At 43.3% G+C, this 21,229-nt stretch overlaps 1 protein-coding gene across 7 annotated transcripts in view; it reads left to right on the top strand.

Annotated features, from left to right (window-relative positions):
• ANTXR2 (ANTXR cell adhesion molecule 2) overlaps positions 1–21,229 on the top strand; it is a 187,591-nt gene that overhangs the window by 107,596 nt on the left and 58,766 nt on the right. For 4 of the 7 annotated variants that reach the window (XM_084855440.1, XM_084855444.1, XM_084855446.1 and 1 more), the window contains 3 exons: positions 560–652; positions 3,128–3,295; positions 4,762–4,842. In XM_084855440.1, the coding sequence (XP_084711566.1) occupies positions 560–652; positions 3,128–3,295; positions 4,762–4,842 (342 nt within the window). Of the gene's footprint in view, positions 1–559; positions 653–3,127; positions 3,296–4,761; positions 5,053–21,229 lie in introns of those variants that run through there. The other 3 variants (XM_084855441.1, XM_084855439.1, XM_084855445.1) reach the window with 1 other exon arrangement.

The raw sequence follows: 21,229 nt of genomic DNA, 5'->3' as shown, positions 1-21,229 counted from the left end.
TCGTTTTATACATAGGTTTAAATGTATACCATTATTTTGTTTTTATTATTGTCTGCATTTACACCATGTTGTATTTATGTGTGTGTGTTTTGATGATTTTTATGCAATTTTCTAAAATGGAATCATTATACTTAAAAAGTTGAAAAAGAATAACAAATTATAAACAAACACCAGCACAACTTTGTCAGTACAGTTGGATTAGAGAAAAGTTTAAAGATGGGGATGCCAGACAGAAAGTTGCATCATAAAGACGTAGGGGAATTCGTCCAACCACATACTCTGAAATATGTGTGCAGTGTGGGGACGTTCCTTAACAGCCACTAATAAGTCATTTATACCATTCAACAATTTAACACTTCCCCTAGTTAGCACATCCTGCATCAGTGTCTCATATTCTATTTTGATACTGATTCTTTTGTCTCATATCCTCTTTTTTCCAGGAAAAGTCAATTACAATTAAATTGGTATTAGATATCCAACCTAAGAGCTGCTTAGTTCTGTGTGTGTGTGTGTACTCCACGATACCCCCTGCAAAATCTGTGTTGGATTTTTTTCCCAGGAAGAAGATGATCCTTTGCCTTCAAAGAAATGGCCAACGGTGGATGCTTCCTATTATGGTGGACGAGGAGTTGGAGGAATTAAAAGAATGGAGGTTGGTATTGTAGAGCAGGGGGTACCCAACACAGCGCCTACAGGGCCCTCCAATGGTGCCCGCAAAGGGGTCCCCAATGTGGTGCCCTCAGGGACATGCAAAGCTTTTAAAAAATCTATTTTTTTAAATATACGTACATGGATTTGTATATATCCATAGCAATGAATAGATATGAAATGCCTATATATGAAAATACAACTTCCTAGCAATTATACTTTTTCTCCCCCTGCAATCCCTTGCCTTGCTATTTCTCTCCCTTCCTCATCCCTAGCTTTCTTCTTTCTCTCTCTTCCTAGCCCCTAGCTTTGCTCTTTCTCTCCCACTCAATTCTTTCTGTTTTTCTCGCCTCCAAGCCTCTAGCCTCGCTATTTATCTCCCCCATCTCTTTACCTTGCTGTTTATCTCTCCTGCTAGCTTGTAGCCTTGCTCTTTCTCATCCCTCTACCCCTTTGCCATGCTACTTCCCCCTCCCACCCAGCCTCTAGCCTCGCTATTTCTCTCCCCCACCTCTTTTGTAATACCTGGGCGCAAGTGCGCCCCTGCACCTGCTGTGATTTCATAGCATTAGGCTACAAATTTCTGAATGGGAATCCAGCCTGAAGTGGTTTGCAGAATGTAGCGTTGTGATCAACTCCAGATACACATGGGTGTGTCCACTCCAGCAACAGAGCAACATCCCAGTCACACTGGCTTATGTTCATAACATGTAATGTGGCACTGATGTTGCTGTCAGCACGGCCCATTTTAGATAACCAGCCGAACCACCCCTCTCACAGTTTTACATCATATGGCACTGCTCAGCGCTCTCCAGCAGGGGTCCCCAACCTTTGGGGCTCCCATGGAGGATGTGGCTAGTCACATAATGGCTGCCGTGGGGGCCTGGCTAGTCAAAAGAGATAGTGGTGGTGGTGGAGAGATGCTTGTTTTGACTTCTCTAAAGTCAGTACTTGTGCTGTTTGATCAAAGGCATTGGTGCCAACTTGGAATGTTGAAGCTGACCTGGCTTTCTTTTTAATTAATTTTTAAAAAGTCTTCTAAGTTTGCCAGATTGACTGACTTCCCCATGATGTCAGCCTACTAGGAATTCCTGTTTTTATGTATAGAAGAACCTTAGGCATCTTCCCCATAGATTAGGGGAAGAACTGATTTCATCTGTTTCATTTCATCCAGACTTTGAAAAAGAGAGAGGCTTGTTTCAAGAAATGAATGCAAGGAGAGAGAGAGAGAGAGAGAGATTGAGAACAAGGCTTTTCAAGACAATTTTTATTTTTATCCTTTGGGGAAAAAATTACAGTGTAGCCTGAGTATTCTCATTGTGGGCCAGCCAAGTACTCTTACAAGGCAGACATTTATATTAGATGCTTTGCTTCTTCTGCAGCTGTTGCAGTGTAGTGGTCAAAAGCACGATCTGCAAGATGGGACGCCCCGGTTCAGATCCCATGAATTCATGGGAGGGGGGTGGCGTAGGCAAACCACTATCTCTTAGCCTCCACACAGATCTGTAAGACAATGAGGATAATAATGTTAGCTTATTGTACAGGGCTGCAGCAAGGATGAATGAGTTGCAATTTGAACATGATGCTATGTGAGTGTAGATGTCTTACCTGTGCAGAGTCCCCAGCACCAGGTCTGTCAACCCAGTTGGGATATGATGCTGAGCATATGGAGAGGCTGCCTTGGCCACCACCTGTTAACAGAGCACTATGATATTGAGAATATTTTCTCTGGTGTAGTGATCTGCCTGGGTCACCAAGTTATGATACTTCCAAAGTCCCATCACACAGATTCCCAAAGGGTTATTATACTCTTCCGCAGTAATTTGATTGAAGAACAATGGCATTAACCTAGAGTAAGGTAAGCCTATCAGGAACACACACAGAAAGACACACAGAACAAGCTGGTCTACTTTATGAAGAGTTAAAGCTGCAATCCTGTTTCATACGTACTTCGGAGTATGTCTGATTGAACTCGATCAGACTTACTTCAGAGTAGACATGCATAGGATTCTGCAGTAAGTGTATTGTTTGTTAGATAATTATGCTTGACTCAGACAAATCAATTCAGTTGTATGATTAACTCAAAGAGCAGCATCCAATACTGCCACTGAGCCTCTGCACTTTCTCTTTCTCTTTCTCTTTCTCTTCTCTTTCTTGTGGTGGGCCTGTGGGGCCCACCATGAGTGCAAGAGGAAGCTAGCGCTTCCTAAAATAACCCTAAAATGATCCTAAAATAAATGCTCATTTCTAGAACAAGTCAGCAGAGCTCCCTTCTGCAAGCTCACTGGCCTTCCCCATTCTGGAAACAAACACTTCAGCTTGTATCTGATTGTTTTCAGAACTACTAGCTTTGTGTTGTGCTAGCAGTGGGTCCTACTGGTGCATGGGTAGTGTTGGATACTGCCCAAAGTGACCAATGGGTTCAGCATCTTGTGCCCAAACACAAAGACGCTTTGATAACGGGTCTTCCTTTCTTTAGGTTCGTTGGGGTGATAAAGGATCGACTGAAGAAGGTGCCCGGCTAGAGAAAGCCAAAAATGCTGTGATAAAACTCCCTGACGAGCCTGAAGAGCCCTATCAACCTAGACTGCCAAAACCAAAGCCTACCTCAGTGCCCAGTCAGGAAAAGTGGTACACGCCTATTAAGGTACTTGTTAAACCTCTTGTCATTGAACACAACGTTGGCTTTGCAGTTGTATTATGGGGCAAATGGGGGCTGATCTTAACACAGTTGGAAAGGCTGGAATGCTCATTAAGGGCCACTGGAGGAAAATCTTGTGAGATGGCATGGGTGGGACAAGTGGGGGAAGCCCCAGCCTGGATTAATGCTGCAGTGTGCACAAGAGTCCTTGGCAACTGGAGTTATTAGGAGCTTTGACTCTTGGACTGGGGTCTCCTTCAGATTAGGCCTATGTTCTAAGTGGAGGCCCACTCTTGGGCACAGTGGTTCACCTCTCGTGCCTTTTTGGTCTTCTGCTCACACTCCAGCCAGTGGAATATGGCAGCCTTCTCCAATCTGGTGGCCTCCACATGTTTTGCACTACAGCTACCAGCATTCCTGACCATTGGCCATGTTGGCTGGGGCTGATGGGAGCTGAGGTCCAAAAGTCTGGTGGGCACCAGAAGTTGGGAGAGGCTGGAATAGAGCATAGCCATGGGTTGTATCCAGTTTTAGTCCTTCTTAGCGTAGATCCATTGAACATTGAAATGAATGGAACCAACATTGGATACTACCCCATATCGGGATCTGTATCTAAGGATCCGATGGGGTCCGAGACAGCCATGATCACACTAAGGGAAGGGCAGCAATCGGAAGGAACGTATCAGGACAGAGTGAGTGAGTGCAGGGTCTGAGGACTGTGGTGGGACTGGAAGGGGAAGACAGAATTGTTCTTAACCCAAGCCTCCAGCATCCCATCCTGCAAGATCCTAGGAGTGTTGTCAACATATCTGCAGCAATCCAGGGCCTGTAATTTCAGAAGGCTCATCTTTATCAGGCCTGCTGTATGTGCTACCTCCAGAAAGTGCCATACAAGTCAGTCTTGTTAAATTGAGGGGTGAAGGGATATGATCAAGCAGTATGTGGCAGAGCCGAGGAGGGAAGGTGTGACAACTTTAAATAACAAAAGCTATTAGAAAATGTCTCCCAGAAGAGTCAGCCTTGGAGAACCATCAGTTCAGCACCTGTTTTGATGAGTCAAAACTTCACTTAACCAAAGGAGAGGTTACGAAGTCTTTAGAAAAGTCCAAAAAGACATTTAATCTTTATTTGATCGTCGTGTGTGTGTGTGTGTGTGTGTGTGAGAGAGAGAGAGAGAGAGAGAGAGAGAAAAGCCCTTAAACTTCAAATAGTAAAAGACCAGAACTTAGAATTTCCCACTCATTTAACACATTGTTAAGAACCATTTACTTAATCACACATCGCTGGCTCAATGTGTTCCCATTAAGCAGAATTTATGCCTAATAGCATCCCATTTAAGGCGCGCTCATTGTCCTACAGTGTCGTTTGGCTGAAGATGATCCCCGAGACATATCCAAGGACGGCTAATGGTTCTGAGAACTGCTGTCGTGTATGCCAGCTAATCAGAAGTCTTCTTGGTCTCCTCTTTACAGGGTCGACTCGATGCGCTGTGGGCTTTGCTGAGACGGCAGTATGACAGAGTGTCTTTGATGCGACCGCAGCAAGGAGATGAGGTTTGTGAGCGTGTGGGCTTGATATACTTAAGACTGAACTGCCCCTGGCCAGAGTGCTCTAGTTGGCACAGGGAAGCATGTGCACGGGAGCGGCAGAGCTCCATGGGCCGGGTTTAGATGCTTGCTTGCAGTTCCTTGCGCTATATCCCAAACCACTTTTGAAACTCTCTCCTCCCCTCTCCCCAAGCATCAATAGCTCTTTACCAAGGAAAGCAGGATTGAGTAACATGTGGGTCGCATGGCCTTTTTTGCACTCACCACTGATGCGCCGCTGAATTTGCTGCCAAAATTGGCCTATCTTTCCAAAAGCCTTTATCTTTAATTAGCAACTCTGTTTTTAAAGCTGAACTACTAGGAAAATTACATTATTTATACTTCTTTTAAAGGACTGTATTGCAAAAAAAAATTCAAATATGCTTTGAGGACCCAAAGGTTTAAAAGGTGTCCCATGTTGATTTCAGTGAGGGTGGTAATTGGAGATTAACAGTGCAGTCCTACGCATGTCTAAGCAGAAGTGAGCCCTATTGAGTTCAGTTACTCCCAAGTAAATGTGCTGAAGAATCAGTGAAATGATTTGGAGAAACAAAGTTGTGGGGGGAGACCATTCCACAAAACTGTTTCTCCTCGAATTACTGGGTCAGTTTCGCAAATATCTGGTTGAATCATTGTTTCTCCAAGAGCCCTGGTTGGCACACACAGACAAACAAGAAAAAAGAGGCTTTGCCCTTCTGTCCATCTCTCAGTGCAAATGCAAACAAATGCCTGCATCTGACATTTGTTGCTACACATGGTTTTGTTTCCTGCACATGGTACTCATTATGCATCCGCCCTTTTTGTACATGAGTAACTCTGGATCAGGCATGGAGTTTAGATCCTGCCAGCTGACTAGCTTAAATAGTGTCAACTGACCTTCTTTTAATCTGTCTTCCGCATTGCAAGAATGAGGCGGTTTCTGTATTTCTTTCATGACAGGAAAAAAGACTGTTTGTGAAGAGTGCTATGAGATTAGACCTGTTAGCTGTAAAATCATAGAAAGAGAGAGAGAGAGATGGGAGAAACACATACTTGAAAAGAGGGTCAGTAATTTGGCTTTTAGGCAGTGTGCTAAAAACAGTTATCTTCTGGGTGTGACTTGTGTTGAAAGAACACTGTTTGTGTCTGGAGAAAAAACATGTTTTATACTCTGAAGGAAAAGGTCCTCATTTTTTCATAAGTTCCTGAATGCAGATACACTGCGGTACTGCGTGTGAGTATGAATCAATAACCCCCCCCCCCCCACACACACACACGGATAAACGCATACAACTGTCATGCTAAACAGCAAGTGATATGAAATAGGTCCTCGTCATCTAGCTCACATTTGCCAAAAAATCCATATTTTGAATTCAAGACCTTGATCAGATAATTGAAGCTGAGGCATGAAGAAAAGGCCACCTCTTCCTCCTCTTTTCCCTGCTTTTCTGCAGTTCTTTTCTTATAAACGCCAGATACTAATAGTGAGGCTGGCCCAGTTTGAGGGCCGCCTGCCATTGATCTGAAAAGCTTTGATTGTGGTTGGAACCCCTCGGAGTCATCAGTTTTTCTGCCAGTGATCAGTGAGGTGAAGGGAGGCTTGTACAGGTGTGAGCTAGCAGGTTGTCGTCGACATCTGTTCTGACCAGAGGCCTAGCTCCACACTAGCCTGAAGCGAGGCTTCTGGACTGTCAGCAGATGTAGTTAAGGATGGAAGAATTGTATTTTTTGGGTCTCACATTTGCTGCCCGAGGGGGGCTGAAACACGAAAGGTAGAGTGGGGGGTGGACACAGCTGCACACCCAAACATGCCTGAGGCACAAATAGAAGAGATCTAATATAGTTTGACTCTGTGGTGATGGGGAGAGGAGGGGAGAGAGCCACTTCAGAGACAACTTAGCGTGGCAACATCTGCCACCAAGTTTCCAGGGAGTGACAAGGGACAGCAGGTACAGATCGACATCCCCACATAAACAGCCCACATTAAGCCATGAACTCTTTTGAAGGCCTTCCATCAAACGTGCTGGAGTCCTTGGCAGGAGTTTGGGTTTTGTTTTTTCAAAGCGGTGTTTTGGGGGGTGAGTGTTGATTTTCATTATTATTATTATTATTATTTGGGTGCACTAACAAGGTAATTTATAAATGATGCATTCACCACACATCCTCGCTGTTGTTTAAAGTCGAGAGAGAAAGCGGGGAGTAGGGGGGAAGAAAGAGCCGCAATACTTTGGGGGTCGTTCTGTAAAAAAGCCAATTAATTCTCAGAAGTGCTTCTTGAATTTAATTGAGGTTAGGTTAACCTTCAGACCACAGCGCTGTACCAAGGCAGTCGCCAGAGTTTTTTAATACTGTTGCAGCGACACCTTGTCGCGCTGTTGCAGAAGATGATGTTGGCTGTTCTTTTTTCTCTTCTTCAATGCTTGTTTCAAGGGGTTTGGGGCAGCAATAGACAGAAACTTGGCACAGAGTTCAACGTGTGCATTAGGCTCCTTTGCGCCTTATCTAAGATGGCTCATGCATTTTGATTTACATGTCCAACACAGACTTGTAAACTACTCAGGCTTTTTCAAGACCCTCTCTGTTTTTTTCTTTTTTGGAGTTTTGATGGTATTCGAAACATGTTGCAAGTTTTGTTCCTGAAAATATAGAAGCATGTTTTTGTGCAACTTTAGAAATATTTCAGGGTTGTTACAAATTCAAAATGAAATTATCACCACTACCCTGCAGAGTGACATGGAAAGTGCCAATTTGTTTGGGTGGAAGTGGCCCATTGTCTTTGGAAGATTTGGTACATGGAGAATCAGGACTCTGTAAGGCTTGGCTCGTTGAAGGATCAAAATAGGAAATGTATATTGCTTCTTGCAGCTCATATGACATACTGTGTGCATTGACAGGGTCTGGAGACCTGTTGTTACTAAACAAGCTCCAAGAGCAGTCTATCTTCTGCCTCTTCCTGTTGCAGGGCATTCTGGGAAGCTAGGTTCTGTTGGAGCACAGCACAGCTGAGGATAAGGTGGTAGTGTTAAGAATACTTACATTTTTCAACCCATTTCTTTACCATCCAGGTTTAGATATTGTTATCCCCAGGTTGGTACCTTCAGATAATAGCCCGTCAATACTATAAAAAAAAAAATCCCAGTTTTAGTCACATGCTTTTGGTGACTCTTGCTTTATTCTCAATTACTGTTTTGTTGTTGTTGTTGTTGTTATTATTTGGCTGAACTCTACACACGATATGCAACATCCTTGTAACAGACCTTACATAATCATTATTTCAGGTTGATTGAGACAAGTGATTGTACTTCTTCCCAACTCTCTTCAACCTCTGATTCCACCCTCTGAGTTTTGTAAAATGAGAATCAATCAAGGGGTTATTGTACCCAAGGTAGAGGTCATATAGGGGGTCTGTATTCATAGTTTTTCTAACAGTTCAACAATGCACTGAAGGACCTGTATAAAAACTCCCATAGCTCTGAACGATGAAGCATTCTGAAGGCGATAAGGAGAGCCTTTGGGAATACATGGAGAATTCACAAGTGGGTGGAATCTATACACTTGCAGCTGCACAATAATCTGAGAGTAACCTGAAATAGTAAAACCTCCCAAGGATTCCATTCTTATGTAACCAAGGTTGATGACTTAGGGTAACGGTCCTAGGTCATACAGTAAACAAAGGCAGCTGTGTTGGCTACAAAGACAAATTCCAAAATCCATGTAGTGTAATAACTTTATTAGGATAACTCTAAAGATAACAAAAAATGTGCAAGCTTTGGAGGTCTCCAGATCTCTTCATCTGGGAAGATGCTACAAAAAGCAAGTTGGCAGGGGGTGGGATTTGGCGGGAAGGCTGATGAGATATTGGAGTCAGGATGTCTGCATGCTTAGTATTGCAGTCTAACGGCCTGATCCTGTGAGCTTCAGTGCTAGCACCATAGGGCAGTTTATCTCTAGGTTCAGTTTTAGTGGGAGAGGCTGTAGCTCAGTGGTAGAGCCTTCCATGCAAAAGGTCCCAGGTTCAGTCCCTAGCATCTCCAGGTAGGGCTTGGAGATCTTTCCTAAAACCCTGGAGAGCCATTGCTGCCAGTCAGTGCTGACAATACTGGGCTAAATAGACCAGATATCTGACTTGGTATAAGGCAGCTTCTTACGTTCCTATAATCTGCCTGGCCCAAATCACGTGCTGGTACAGCAGCCGCTGTTATTGGCATGGTGTTGCCACCATTCTCCACCTACTTTTGGACACTTGACACAGCCACCATATGGCATTTGGTCACCTGTACAATTTATTTATCACATGGATATTTTATTTTATTATTTTATATGAAACCTTTTTTATACTGCTTATTGTAAAAAAAAATATCGTAGTGGTTCTCAACATTAAAACCATATCCAGGCACAAATATCAAAACCAACAAAACATATCAAGAGTATCTCAAAACATAGGACCGCAGAATCGGCACTAAAGGTCAGAGGAAGCCTGTGCAAAGAGGCACATTTTTAATAACCATCGGGAGCTCACTTCTGTTGGGGCTTCCTGAATCATTGTGGCAGGGGGATGGGGGGGCAGGGAGGGGAGTTCCAGAGAGTAGGTGCCACAACAAGAAGGCCTGTTTCCATCAAATTACTTTCCATAGGTCACGACAAACTCAGCAAGGCCCCTGCTTAAGATCTTAAAGATATTAATGGATCTATTCAAAGGAAGACAGTTGTTCAAGTAACCTGGGCCAAACTTGTTCAGAGCTATTTATTTATTACACTTACATCCCACCTTTCTTCCATTGTGGAACTCAAGGTGGCTACATGTGGTTCCCAGTCCCCTTCAAGCACTGACCAGACCCAGACCTGCTTAGCTTCAGCAAGGTGGCTGCCTCATGTGTCATCAGACCATGTATTTATATGTTAGTAACAAAACCTTGAGGATGGCTCCATAGCTAATAGGCACCTAGTGCAGTTCTTTCAGCATGGGTGTAATATGTGTGTGGCCAGACATTCCCTTAAGTACCCTGGCTGCTGCATCCCTCACCAGCTACAGCTTCTGAGACAGCCCCAAGGGTATATTTGTACCCTGTCTTTTCTTCGTCGCATTCTGCGGGGTGTCCATGGGGGTTATCCCATTTTATCCTTCCAGCAATCCAGAGAAATGGATTAGGCTAAGGCCACGTGCCTACTAATCCAGCATACTTAATAGCTGAGCAGGGATTCAGACCTACATTTCCCCAGTCCAAGTCCAATACTCTGTTCCTGGGGTCTCCAACAAGGGCGCCAGTGTGCTCAAGGACACCTCGCTTGGCACCTGCCAGGCCCGCTGCCCATCTTGATTTTAATGTTATTTCTTAAGAATTTTTAGATGTATGTATTTTAATTGGAAGGCTGGCATGCTGCAAAGTAAAGTTCTGTCCTCCCGCACCATCTTTATTGGGTTCAAAAGAGCAGTGTTGTGTTTTGGATTTCAGACCTCATCTTTTTGTGAAAGCACCTATAACACTCTCTCAAAATGTGCCCACTGACCTAAAAAGTTTGGCAATCCCTGGCCTTTCCACTTGATTACACCACACTGGCTCTCAGTCCATGTATCCAGTCAGTGCAGTCACAGTGCCTCTCTCTGGATTGTCTCCTGTACCTCTCTGTGGATAGAATGTTGTGCACTGGCCTTTTTTTCTCTTGTGGAGACCAACTCTGCATTGTATTTGATGTGCACAGGTTATTCTGTGCTTGTGTCCTGGGAGCCAGTCATATGTTGTGTCCACCATCAAAGAGGTTTAGGATGCAATCCTATCTGTGTTAGACATCCCACAGCCTGCATGGCTGGCTGTGGAATGCTGGGAATTGTAGGACTTATTTCTGTCTAAACATGCATAGGATTGCACCCTTAGCCTACCTCAGTTATAGGACAGCTCCCCTCTGTGTGCACCAGCTGTTGCAGCATGCACATGCATGGTATCATTAAGACGTGGTGCTCATTTATCCTACAAGACTGCACAAGGGGTGGAGGAGGAAATTGTTCCTTAGAAAAGTAGGGCTTTTGGGAAGTAAAGGGAAACAATATTAGCCACCTCTCTTTGGGCAGCAAATCCACTGTGATGAATACCTGGGATGTTGCAGCTGTGCAGAATACATGTGGGATAATGTCTATTTATTACGGAAGACGAAGGCTATTTTTTTCCTGTGTGCATCATTAATTTTCACCTGCTGCCGTCAAATATCAACTTGGCTACACTGAAAAGCAATAGAGGGACGGGTTTATTTCGTGGTTTACATTGGTCCCCTCTATAGTAGCACATTGCTTGCCAATATTTGCTATAGCCATATTTCTCTCCCCCCACATTTCATCAGGATGCCCCACTATGAGGCAGATTGGAACAAAACAGTTGTATTTAATTGGAATGATGCTCTCAGGGAATGAAACACCTCCTGTATCTATATGCTCAATCATAAAATGCAAGTCCTTGATTCCAACACAGCGATTATGACCTGTTGGGAAACTGATGTGGTTTATGTTAATGCTGAGTATCTCATTAGTCCAGTTTACAGAAGAACCCTCTACCCTTCCAGAAACAGCAAGTAGAAAGCTGACAGTTTAATTCAGTTGCTCTTCTTCAGAGGAGACGTGACAGCTTTAACTGTCTTGTGCACCCAGATTTATGAACTAGTCCTACGCTCTTAACCAGATTAGTTCCTTTTCCATTTACTGTGGAAAATAGGGCAGCTGTCCGAGTGGCTGGTTGTAAATTCGATAATGTCTGCTGTGTTAATCTGTAAGCTTTTCAGACGGAGAAGGCAACAGATAACAGGATTAAAGTTTCACGACCCAGGGTTTTCACAAGCCTGAGATGGGGGTACCAGGAAAAGTGGGGGGAAGGAGGGACATGCATACAGGGAATGGAGAATGACTTCTGTCATTAATCTTAATTGATTGCCAAGAGATTTTAATCGGGGTTATTAATTAGGAAACTCCATAATGCAATGTCTGTGTAGGAGCATCAGACGCTCTTTTGTGAATTATGATGGGTTTGTGTAGATACAGGATTTATTAACTGAATATATATTAAAACCCCATATTGCCTGAGGTTTTTTGTTTACACACACACACACACACACACACACGTATACATTAAATACATATGCGAGCATGCGCACACACGGACACACACACACAAATAGTAAAATTCAAATTTTGGTGAATGTTGACATACTCTTGTGAATGCTGACAATCCCAGCTGAATTTCATGAATGTCTGAAAATTTCATGAATGTCTGAAAATAAATATGCTTCCCTACTTTTTGGACATATTCCAAGTGAATGCTGGCAATTGATGTGATTGAGATTGCTAAAATTCACCGGTGTAGCTCTGAGTTGTCAGAGATTCACTACACTGAATGCACATTGACAGTGCTCTATAAATAACAAAGAATTTAAGGTTTTGGGATCCACCAAATTTTAGATATTCAAAGGGAGATAGATACATACACACATGAATGGACTCTGCATGCACAGACATATCCATAATACCATACAGAAGCTGCAAAATGTTTCCTTAAAGTATGTCATACATGATTATAATTATAAATAAAAACTTCCCATTTTTAAGGGAAAACATGGTGCATCTTTTTAATTTTTCTCTTGTTCTCTCTACCCAATACACACACATACACACACACATTTTTTGTAAGAAATATGTATCTGTGTATGTATAGAGATGAACACATATATTTGCAAAGCTGTCAACAAACTGTGCAATATAGTCATTTACTTAAATCTCATATATGTCTGTCTCTCTGTCTGTCTGTCTTTCTGTCAGAAGCTCCTAGTAACATAATTTGGCAGAGTTACGAGTATAGAGAACGCTGCATGTATTATAGCATCTTGAATTCCATTACGTTTGGTAATTCAGAACATGTTGCAACGTCTTGGCATACAGATTTTCATCTACAGCCAGGCCCACTTCAGGCTAGCTCAATACCATTCTCTTTCACTGTAACTTAAATACTTTCTCTGTCAGTATCTTGAGAGACCTCTGTGGGTACATCCATTATTTCATCTCATTATGGTTAACTGTCTTGCAAGGAATGGCTGGTAAATAAAGTGGGGATGCTGAGCATCTTGTTGGCCTGCTAGCCAACAATTTGATGAACTTTATTTATCACAGAACATGTAGATTTGTAGAAAAATGCGTTATGCATTGGACTGCCTTTGAAGATAGTTTGGAAACTGCAGCTAGTGCAGAATTCGGAAGCCAGGTTGTTGACCGGGGCTAGGCAATATGAACTAGTGTTGTGCCAAAAATTTCTCCCACCTTTTTTTTGACTATTTTCATTCAATTTGATAAAAGAGAAATTGCTTTTGAAAAGAAATTGAACAGTGAAGGCATTTTGGAGAAATTCTCATGGGTTGGGCTTGGGTTTCTTGGGCTTACCTTACTTCAGAGGTGGCGGAGGAATGAGCACAAGTGTTCTGTATTTCATGGTACAATCATCCCTCTGGCAACCTGTGGTGTAGAGCCAGCATGGTGTAGTGGTGAGAGTGTCGGACTGGGAGCCGGGAGATCCAGGTTCTAGTCCCCGCTCAGCCATGGAAGCTCACTGGGTGACTTTGGGCTAGTCACAGACTCTCAGCCCAACCTACCTCACAGGGTTGTTGTTGTGAGGCTAAAATGGAGAGGAGGAGGATAATGTAAGCTGCCTTGAGTTCCTTGCAAGAGGAAAAAGGTGGGATATACAATAAACAAACAAATAAAACCTGTAGCCTCCTCAGCTTCCCACACTTCAATTAAAGCCTAATTTAAGGCACCATGAGGTAATTCCTCCCATAGGGCTTTTTCAGATCAGGACGTGCAGGCAGCCTGGGAGGCTAGATGTGATTAGGTAAGCTCAAAAACACCACAAAAATAAATTATGAAACATCCCGAATGAGGCAGAACAATGGAAGCCCCTTTCATAGGGGAAGAAAACTTTCAGGAATTTGGAGGACAGATTTTGGCAGAGCACTAACTCCACCTCATCCCTGGAGCTAGACACAACACTGCCCCCCCACACACCTGCATTGTCGTGGGTGCAAATTGGGGGGTCACCCCAGCAAGACAGTTGATGCTGTTGCAGCATGAAAAATGCAAAAACCCTTGCCAAAAGAGAGAAGCTGTGCTACAAGCCCTGCCAATGGGGAGCCTTACCTGAGAGAAACTGTGGAGAATTTCTCCTCCTGCTGGAGAAATTTGGTGAAATTGTCCCAGATTTCTCTGCCCACAAGTAAGGTGGAGAATTTCAAGAGGCCATTTGCGCACAGCTCTAATATGCACATGTAATCCCAGTCCTGATTCTCCTGCACTGGTTGCCAATTTGTTCCTGGGCCAAATTCAAAGTGCTGGTTTTAATCTGTAAAGCCCTATATGGCATGGGACCCCAGTACGTCAAGGATCGCTTCTCCCTGCATGAACCTACCCAGTCCCTGAGTTAAAATTCAGAGGCCCTTCTCTGTGCCCTCAAGCTCAGGAGGTGTCAGTTCAGGAATGGGCCTTTTCTGTAACAGTCCCATGTTTATGGAACAGTCTCCCCAAAGAAGTTCATCTGGCACTGATACTGTCATCTTTTTGGTGCCAGGCAAATACGAATTTACTTCCCTAGGCCTTTGGACATTAGCTGTGGCCCAGTTATTGTGGGCTGCGATTGTGATGTTCATTCAAGGCTGTGTGTAGAAGGAGATTTTGTGTATTTGTGTATGAACACTTCTAATATCGTATTGTTTTTAGATAATATTTTATGGTATTTATTTTTATTTGCATTATTGTGCTGATTATGGTTTATATTGATTTTGGGGATTTCCCCCCTGTTATATTAATCATGGATTTCTGTATTGTGTGTGTAAGTCGCTTTGAGACTACTTTTTCCTGTAGGAAGCAAAACATAGATATTAATAATAACAACAATAACAACAACAACAACAATAATATAACATTTAGGGATAACAACAGCAACAAATACTGGTTTGGACAACCTGTCTGCGAATTCTGACAGCTTGGCACAGTGAAAACTTGAGATAAACGCAGGTGGAAGTCTTTGAAACCTCAGTAACCATTGACTGCAACAGCTCTGGCTTCAGTGTAATGAAATGAGTTCTTCTGCCCTCAACCACAGCATTGATTAATCTGCTGAGGTGTTATGGAATGTTTAGGAACATTCCAACTGTCAGCACTCAAGGCCTCAGAACCAAAAGGCCTGTTTGTTTGTTTGTTTATTTATTTAATTTCTATACCGCCCAATAGCCGAAGCTCTCTGGGCGGTTCACAAAAACTAAAACCAAACAACACACAATAAAACAATTTAAAATATATAGAACATTAAAACCACAATATAACAATACAACCACAATAAAACCTAGCAGCAGTACAGGAGTTTAAAATACAGATTTAAAACAGCAAAGATAAAAATTTAGAAAGCTAAAATGCCTGGGAAAATAAAAAGGTCTTCACCTGGCGCCGAAAGGAGTACAATGTAGGCGCCAGGCGAACCTCACTAGGGAGCTCATTCCAGAGCTGGGGTGCCACAACAGAAAAAGCCCTCCTCCTAGTAGCCACCCGCCTCACTTCCTTTGGCAGGGGCTCACGGAGAAGGGCCGCTGATGATGATCTTAAGGTCCGGGCAGGCACATATGGGAGGAGGCGATCCTTCAGGTAACCTGGCCCCAAGCCGTTAAGGGCTTTGAATGTTAACACCAGCACTTTGAATCGGGCCCGGAAATGGACTGGCAGCCAGTGCAGCTGGAAAAGTACTGGCGTAATATGAGCTCGCAGGCCAGTCCCTGTTAACAATCTTGCTGCCCTATTTTGGACCAGCTGAAGTTTCCGGACCGTTTTCAAAGGCTGTTCCTGGAAACAGGAGTAAGCAGCATTATTACAGTGTTGGTCAATTGGAAGACCTTTTCGAATGGGGGAAAAGCTGATCCAAAGTTGGGAAACCACCAAATGATTGGTGGTTGGGGAAAATGGGGTGGGGCCAGGGGAAGGGGGCATGGCCTTTTGGGGGTGCCTAGAGGCCAGATTGGGACCCTGGGACTGAAGTTCTGCACTCCTGGAGTAGAGACTCAGTTTTCGATGTGCAGGACTCTTGGTTCAAGTCCGGTGGTACCTTAGACGCATGCTAAGAGGGAAGCAACTGCCATCGTTTTTTAAGAGTGCAATCCTATGTGTGTTCTGGCTGGGAAATGCTGGCTGGGGAATGCTGGGAGTTGTAGGGTTTTTTTTTCTGTCTAAACATGCATAGGGTTGCACCCTAAAACCAGTTATTTATACACATTTTTTAAAGGGAAACATATAATTCTTTGGAGGCTCAGAGGCACAAACAGAGTTCAGAAAGAAAAATGCTTTGCAAGTGAACTGAATGGCGGTAGCTTGTTTCAAGTAGGCACTTTAAAAAAATCCAATTTTACCTCTTCTCATCCTTTTATTGTACTCCTATAACTCTCAGTGATTTTATTATTTTCACAATTAATTTTTGCATGCTCATAGCCTGTATTAATGAAGTACAGTTTCATTAAGATATTAAAGGTTAGGAGGTGGGTGGGGAGAGAGAAATATTAAAGAGTTGAGTTATTAACATTTTGAAATTACTGAGTGTGCTCACTAAGTAAGACTTTTATCACAAAAGCTGTCTTAACTTCTTGAGGCTTCATGGTTAAATATTCCCTCCAATATTTCTCTTCTGTCCTTCAGGAGAGATTGGTGCATGTTCTACAGATGTGCATTTTTGTAAACATGAATGATAGATTTAAACAACAAAATCCTGTCAGAAGTGCCAAAATTGTACGCATTTTATAATCGTAGGAAGCAGTCTGGGATGTTCTTGGAGAACTGGACGCTAGGAGCGCTAATGTAATTTTTGTAAACAAGCAGCCTCACTGATTTAGAATTTACCCTCAGCAATTAAAATTAACCCCCACTGATTAATGAACTGAAACTTTAGTTGATTGATCTACCAGTTCAGGGTTTGTAGCCCTCTTTTATAACTGGGGGGGTGGGGTGGGATTCAGGAGAGGTTGAATCAAGCACACGTCTTCCATGCATATGTATATCCAACATCCCTCTCTTCCCAAACTCAGCACAGGCAACAAAAGATGGGCCTGTAAGAAGAATGGGGGTGTGACAGATTGTCGTCGTCGTCGCCATCATCATCATCTAACCATGTCCCTGTTTTTAGTGGTGCTCCTACTTGACAGTTTGTGTCACAACCTTAATACAGTGTATGTATTAGCATAAGGTATGCTTTTTATTTAAACGAGAGAGAGAGAATGAATGTATTAATTCAATTACAGGTGGTACAGCATTAACACTGCTGCTTCCTGTCACTAAATATATATAGATACATATGACTTGTCTCATGTTGGGTCACCCTGGAATGGATTTTTCAGCAAGGGCTTGGCAGTGGTGGACAACTGCTAAATGAAAATCAATCGCTTCCATTTAAATGGGCTAACCCCACTGTCTTTATTAAATAGTCTATGGCAGACAGCTAACATAATGATAAGGAACAGCTTAACCTTTAGCCTTTGAATCCTGTTTAACATAACCCTCCGAGGATGGTGGGCACATTATTCTTACTTTCTTATTCTGTACGGAGTCCGTATTTAGAAAACAGATTTTTGTGACATGGACTTTCATTTACCTAGACACCTTTCTTTTGTTAAGTATCCATTGTTGAACATAAAGAATGGAAGGGGGTCAAAGGGGAGAATCAGTAATAATATAATTCTGTTCTTTTTAAAAGGGGATATTGGCTTTTTATCTTTTATTACAGAACAGAACTGCTGTGATTGATTAGGTAGAGCAGCCCCCCCTCCCAGTCTGGCACCCTCCAGATGTGTTGGACTGCAATTCCCAGCCAGCATGGCTCCACTTACACCAGGTACATTGCACTAGCATAAGGAACCTCTAGCACAACACTGATAGTGTAGGCTGGAGCAACAGGTTTCCCAGGAAAACTCGTCAGGCCAGCCTTTGCCATTGGCATTGCACTAGAGATTGCTTACCCTAGTATCCAACACTGCTGGCAGAAGCAGAGCAGCAGCGTTGGACACTTCCCACAATTTTTAACATTTTGGTGGGGGAATGAAAATTGGAAAATGCAAAATGTTACGTACGAAGGTATGAAAGATGATGAAGCCATCAGGAAATGGTATATGCAAAGCAGAGTAGCAGTAGGCAATTTTATATCAGGTTGTGCCTATGTAGAAGGGAGGCATTTTTTATGTTGCATTATAGTCCAACATAAAACTAGCTCCAGGTTGGAAGGGTAATAAAATGATGGGCAGGTAGCACCGGAGATTTGCTGAGAAACGATCTCAAATGGTTGAAGGCACTTTATATGCAGGAATTACCAATGAAACCCAAAGAGACTGGTTTCCAGTGTGATTTCCAGAATGATAACTTCTGCAGTGCTCATGTTCAGTGCTCTGTAAGATGCTTTTAAAGTCCTTTAGGTTGCAGTCCTATGCATGTTTAGACAGAGAAAAGGCCTACAACTCCCAGCATGCCCCAGCCAGCAATGCTGTGAACTGTAGGCCTCTGTCTAAACATGCATAGTGTCTCGGTCAAGATAAGTGTTAATGACATTTATGTCCATTATGTGGATGACTGGAAATACCACGTGAACCACAGGGCTGAGGCTAATTGTACATTGTTTTTACTTTGATGGAATTACTATGATGGTATATCTGTGGGTTTTTTGATCCAGTGGCCCACAGTATCGTACCTCATCTTGACTAGTGGCACCATCCTTGTGTGTGACTCTTCCTTTTTGGCTTCAATGCGTGACTTTAGCCTGACTGTGCTGTGGAGATCATTCATTTCGAACCTTGAGTCACCATTTTAAACCTTAATGAATGAGAAATGGTTGCATGTTATCTTGCTCAATTTGCATGGACCATGAGAATGGGCTGTCATTTCTGTCTGGCCAGGTTTGCATCAGGAAAATGGTTGATGATGCTCTTTCATTATTGCCACTATTTTCACATTCCTGTTCAGAGGTCACAGTTAACAGCATTGGGTCAATGTGTTAATAGACATCAGGTCCCATTGATGATGTGACATAAACACAGCTGAGCAGATGGGGAGAGATTACATGTGGCCGATAGTTGGGTTGGAGTGTTCCAGAGAGCCTGAAATAAAAGCCCCCTAATACGTTTCTACTGCTGTTGATGTATAGACAGCACACACTTAAAAAAAGAAGACATCCATAATTGGCTGAAGTTTGGCAGAAGCTATTGTGAAGCCAGCAGGTCTGTTTTTCTTTTTTCAGAACTGCCAGAGATTAATATTTTAATATTTCTAAAGATCTTCAGTATCAAAGCACTGTACAATAAAGAAGAAATCCAGACATGTTCTGCCCACAGGCTTACATTCTTATATTGGGGAAGGGGAAGAAAAGGAGGTAGAGGAATGTGGAGTAACAGGCAACAGCTTTACAGTAGGGATGTTATAGAATGTAGTTCAACAAATTTTCCTAGGTTCAGCACCCTGAACTTTGTTCTGGCTCTTGCGGTGCCCGACTTGGCCCAATTTGCGGATTTTCCAGGCATTTTGGAATTTGGGGGGGATTTGTTCCACATGTTTTGCAAATTTCTGAGCAATTTTTGCAAATTACAACTTGACCCCCCCCCCCAATATGTGCAAAAAAGTCCCTGAAGTTTGGGGAAAAGCCTGCAGCGTGGCTTGCAAATGCAGATCAAGTTGTATACGCCGCAGAACTCTGCCAAGCCAAAGAACAAAACAAAACTGACTTTCCCAGGAATGACTCTGGAGTGCAGGTGAGACTTTAAATGGTGTTTGCAAACGAATGGCTGGAGCTGTGTGCATAAACAGAGGCTGGCCATTGCACAGGCAGAGAGCTTCATGATGCCCTGTCAGACATAGCTCAGTATTGTCAACACTGGCTGGGGTTTCAGGCAGGAGTCTTTCCAGCCCTACCTGGAGACTGAACCTGTGCCAGGGATTGAACATCTGGGGCATTTTGTGTTCAGAGCATGAGGAGGAGGACCATGTAAGCCGCCTTGGGTTCCTTGAAAGAGGAAAAAAGGCGGCATATGTAATACTAATAAACTAATAAATGAAACGTGCTCTTCCACTGATTCACAGCCCCCATGTAGAGCACATTGCAGATAAATATACTAAGATCACCGTCCTATGGTTTGCGTCTTGATAGACAGAGGGCTCTGAAATCGGAGCCCTCCACCTATCCCATGCCCTCCAGGCAAGAGCCAGGTAGGGCGGGAGGAGGACAGAGGTGATTTCACTTCCGTTCCTCTGTTTAAAATACAAAAAGGAGCTAGACGGGCCCTTGAACCCATCTAGCTGCCCTGCCTTTTGGTGGGCTGGGAAGAGACTGGAGGGGCCATAGGTTCTTGCCTTTCCTCTCCCCTCCCTGCCCACCAGCACACCCCCTTTTATCCCTCTCGGACTTCTTTTACAAAGTGGCAGTTGTGACCACATAAGAGAAGCTTTCTGTGGCGGGTGGGGGACTGAAGATCCACAGTCATGTCCCATCTTCCACACTCATAGCTCTGTCTATGGGTGCATAGGAGGAGCTTCACAGCCTCCCATGGTGCCCTGGATGCTATTTAGGGGCCATAGGATTGCTCAGTTAATTATATTAATTAGTTAATTGTCAAGAAGAGATAATGGGTGCATAATGAGAAATGCAATATATACATTATACAGGAAAGATCTTAATGTCCCTGATAGCCATGATAGTGCAGTCACTGAACTTGAGCTGGACATCCTAGAGAGTGAAGTCAAATGGGCCTTAGGAAGCATTACTAACAACAAAGCTAGCGGAGATTACAGTATTCCAGCTGAGCTATTTAATATCCTAAAAGATGATGCTGTTAAAGTGCTGCACTCAATATGCCAACAAATTTGGAACACTCAGCAGTGGCCACAAGACTGGAAAAGGTCAGTTTACATTCCAATTCCAAAGAAGGGCAATGCCAAAGAGTGTTCAAACTACCGCACAATGGCGCTCATTTCACATGCCAGCAAGGTGATGCTCAAAATCCTACAAACTAGGCTTCAGCAGTATGCGAACCGAGAACTACCGGAAGTACAAGCTGGGTTTCGAAGAGGCAGAGGAACTAGAGATCAAATTGCCAACTTTCGCTGGATCATGGAGAAAGCAAGAGAATTCCAGAAAAACGTCTATTTCTGCTTCATTGACTACACTAAAGCCTTTGATTGTGTGGATCACAACAAACTGTGGCAAATTCTGAAAGAGATGGGGGTACCAGACCACCTTACCTGTCTCCTGAAAAACCTGTACAAGGGTCAAGAAGCAACAGTAAGAACCAGACATGGAACAACCGATTAGTTCAAAATTGGGAAAGGAGTACGACAAGG

Source organism: Heloderma suspectum, chromosome 5, assembly GCF_057233095.1.
Source record: "Heloderma suspectum isolate Gila_16-S chromosome 5, 16-S_ref, whole genome shotgun sequence".
In the NCBI taxonomy this organism is placed as follows: Eukaryota; Metazoa; Chordata; class Lepidosauria; order Squamata; family Helodermatidae; genus Heloderma; species Heloderma suspectum.
This window is presented reverse-complemented; position numbering and strand designations above follow the sequence as displayed.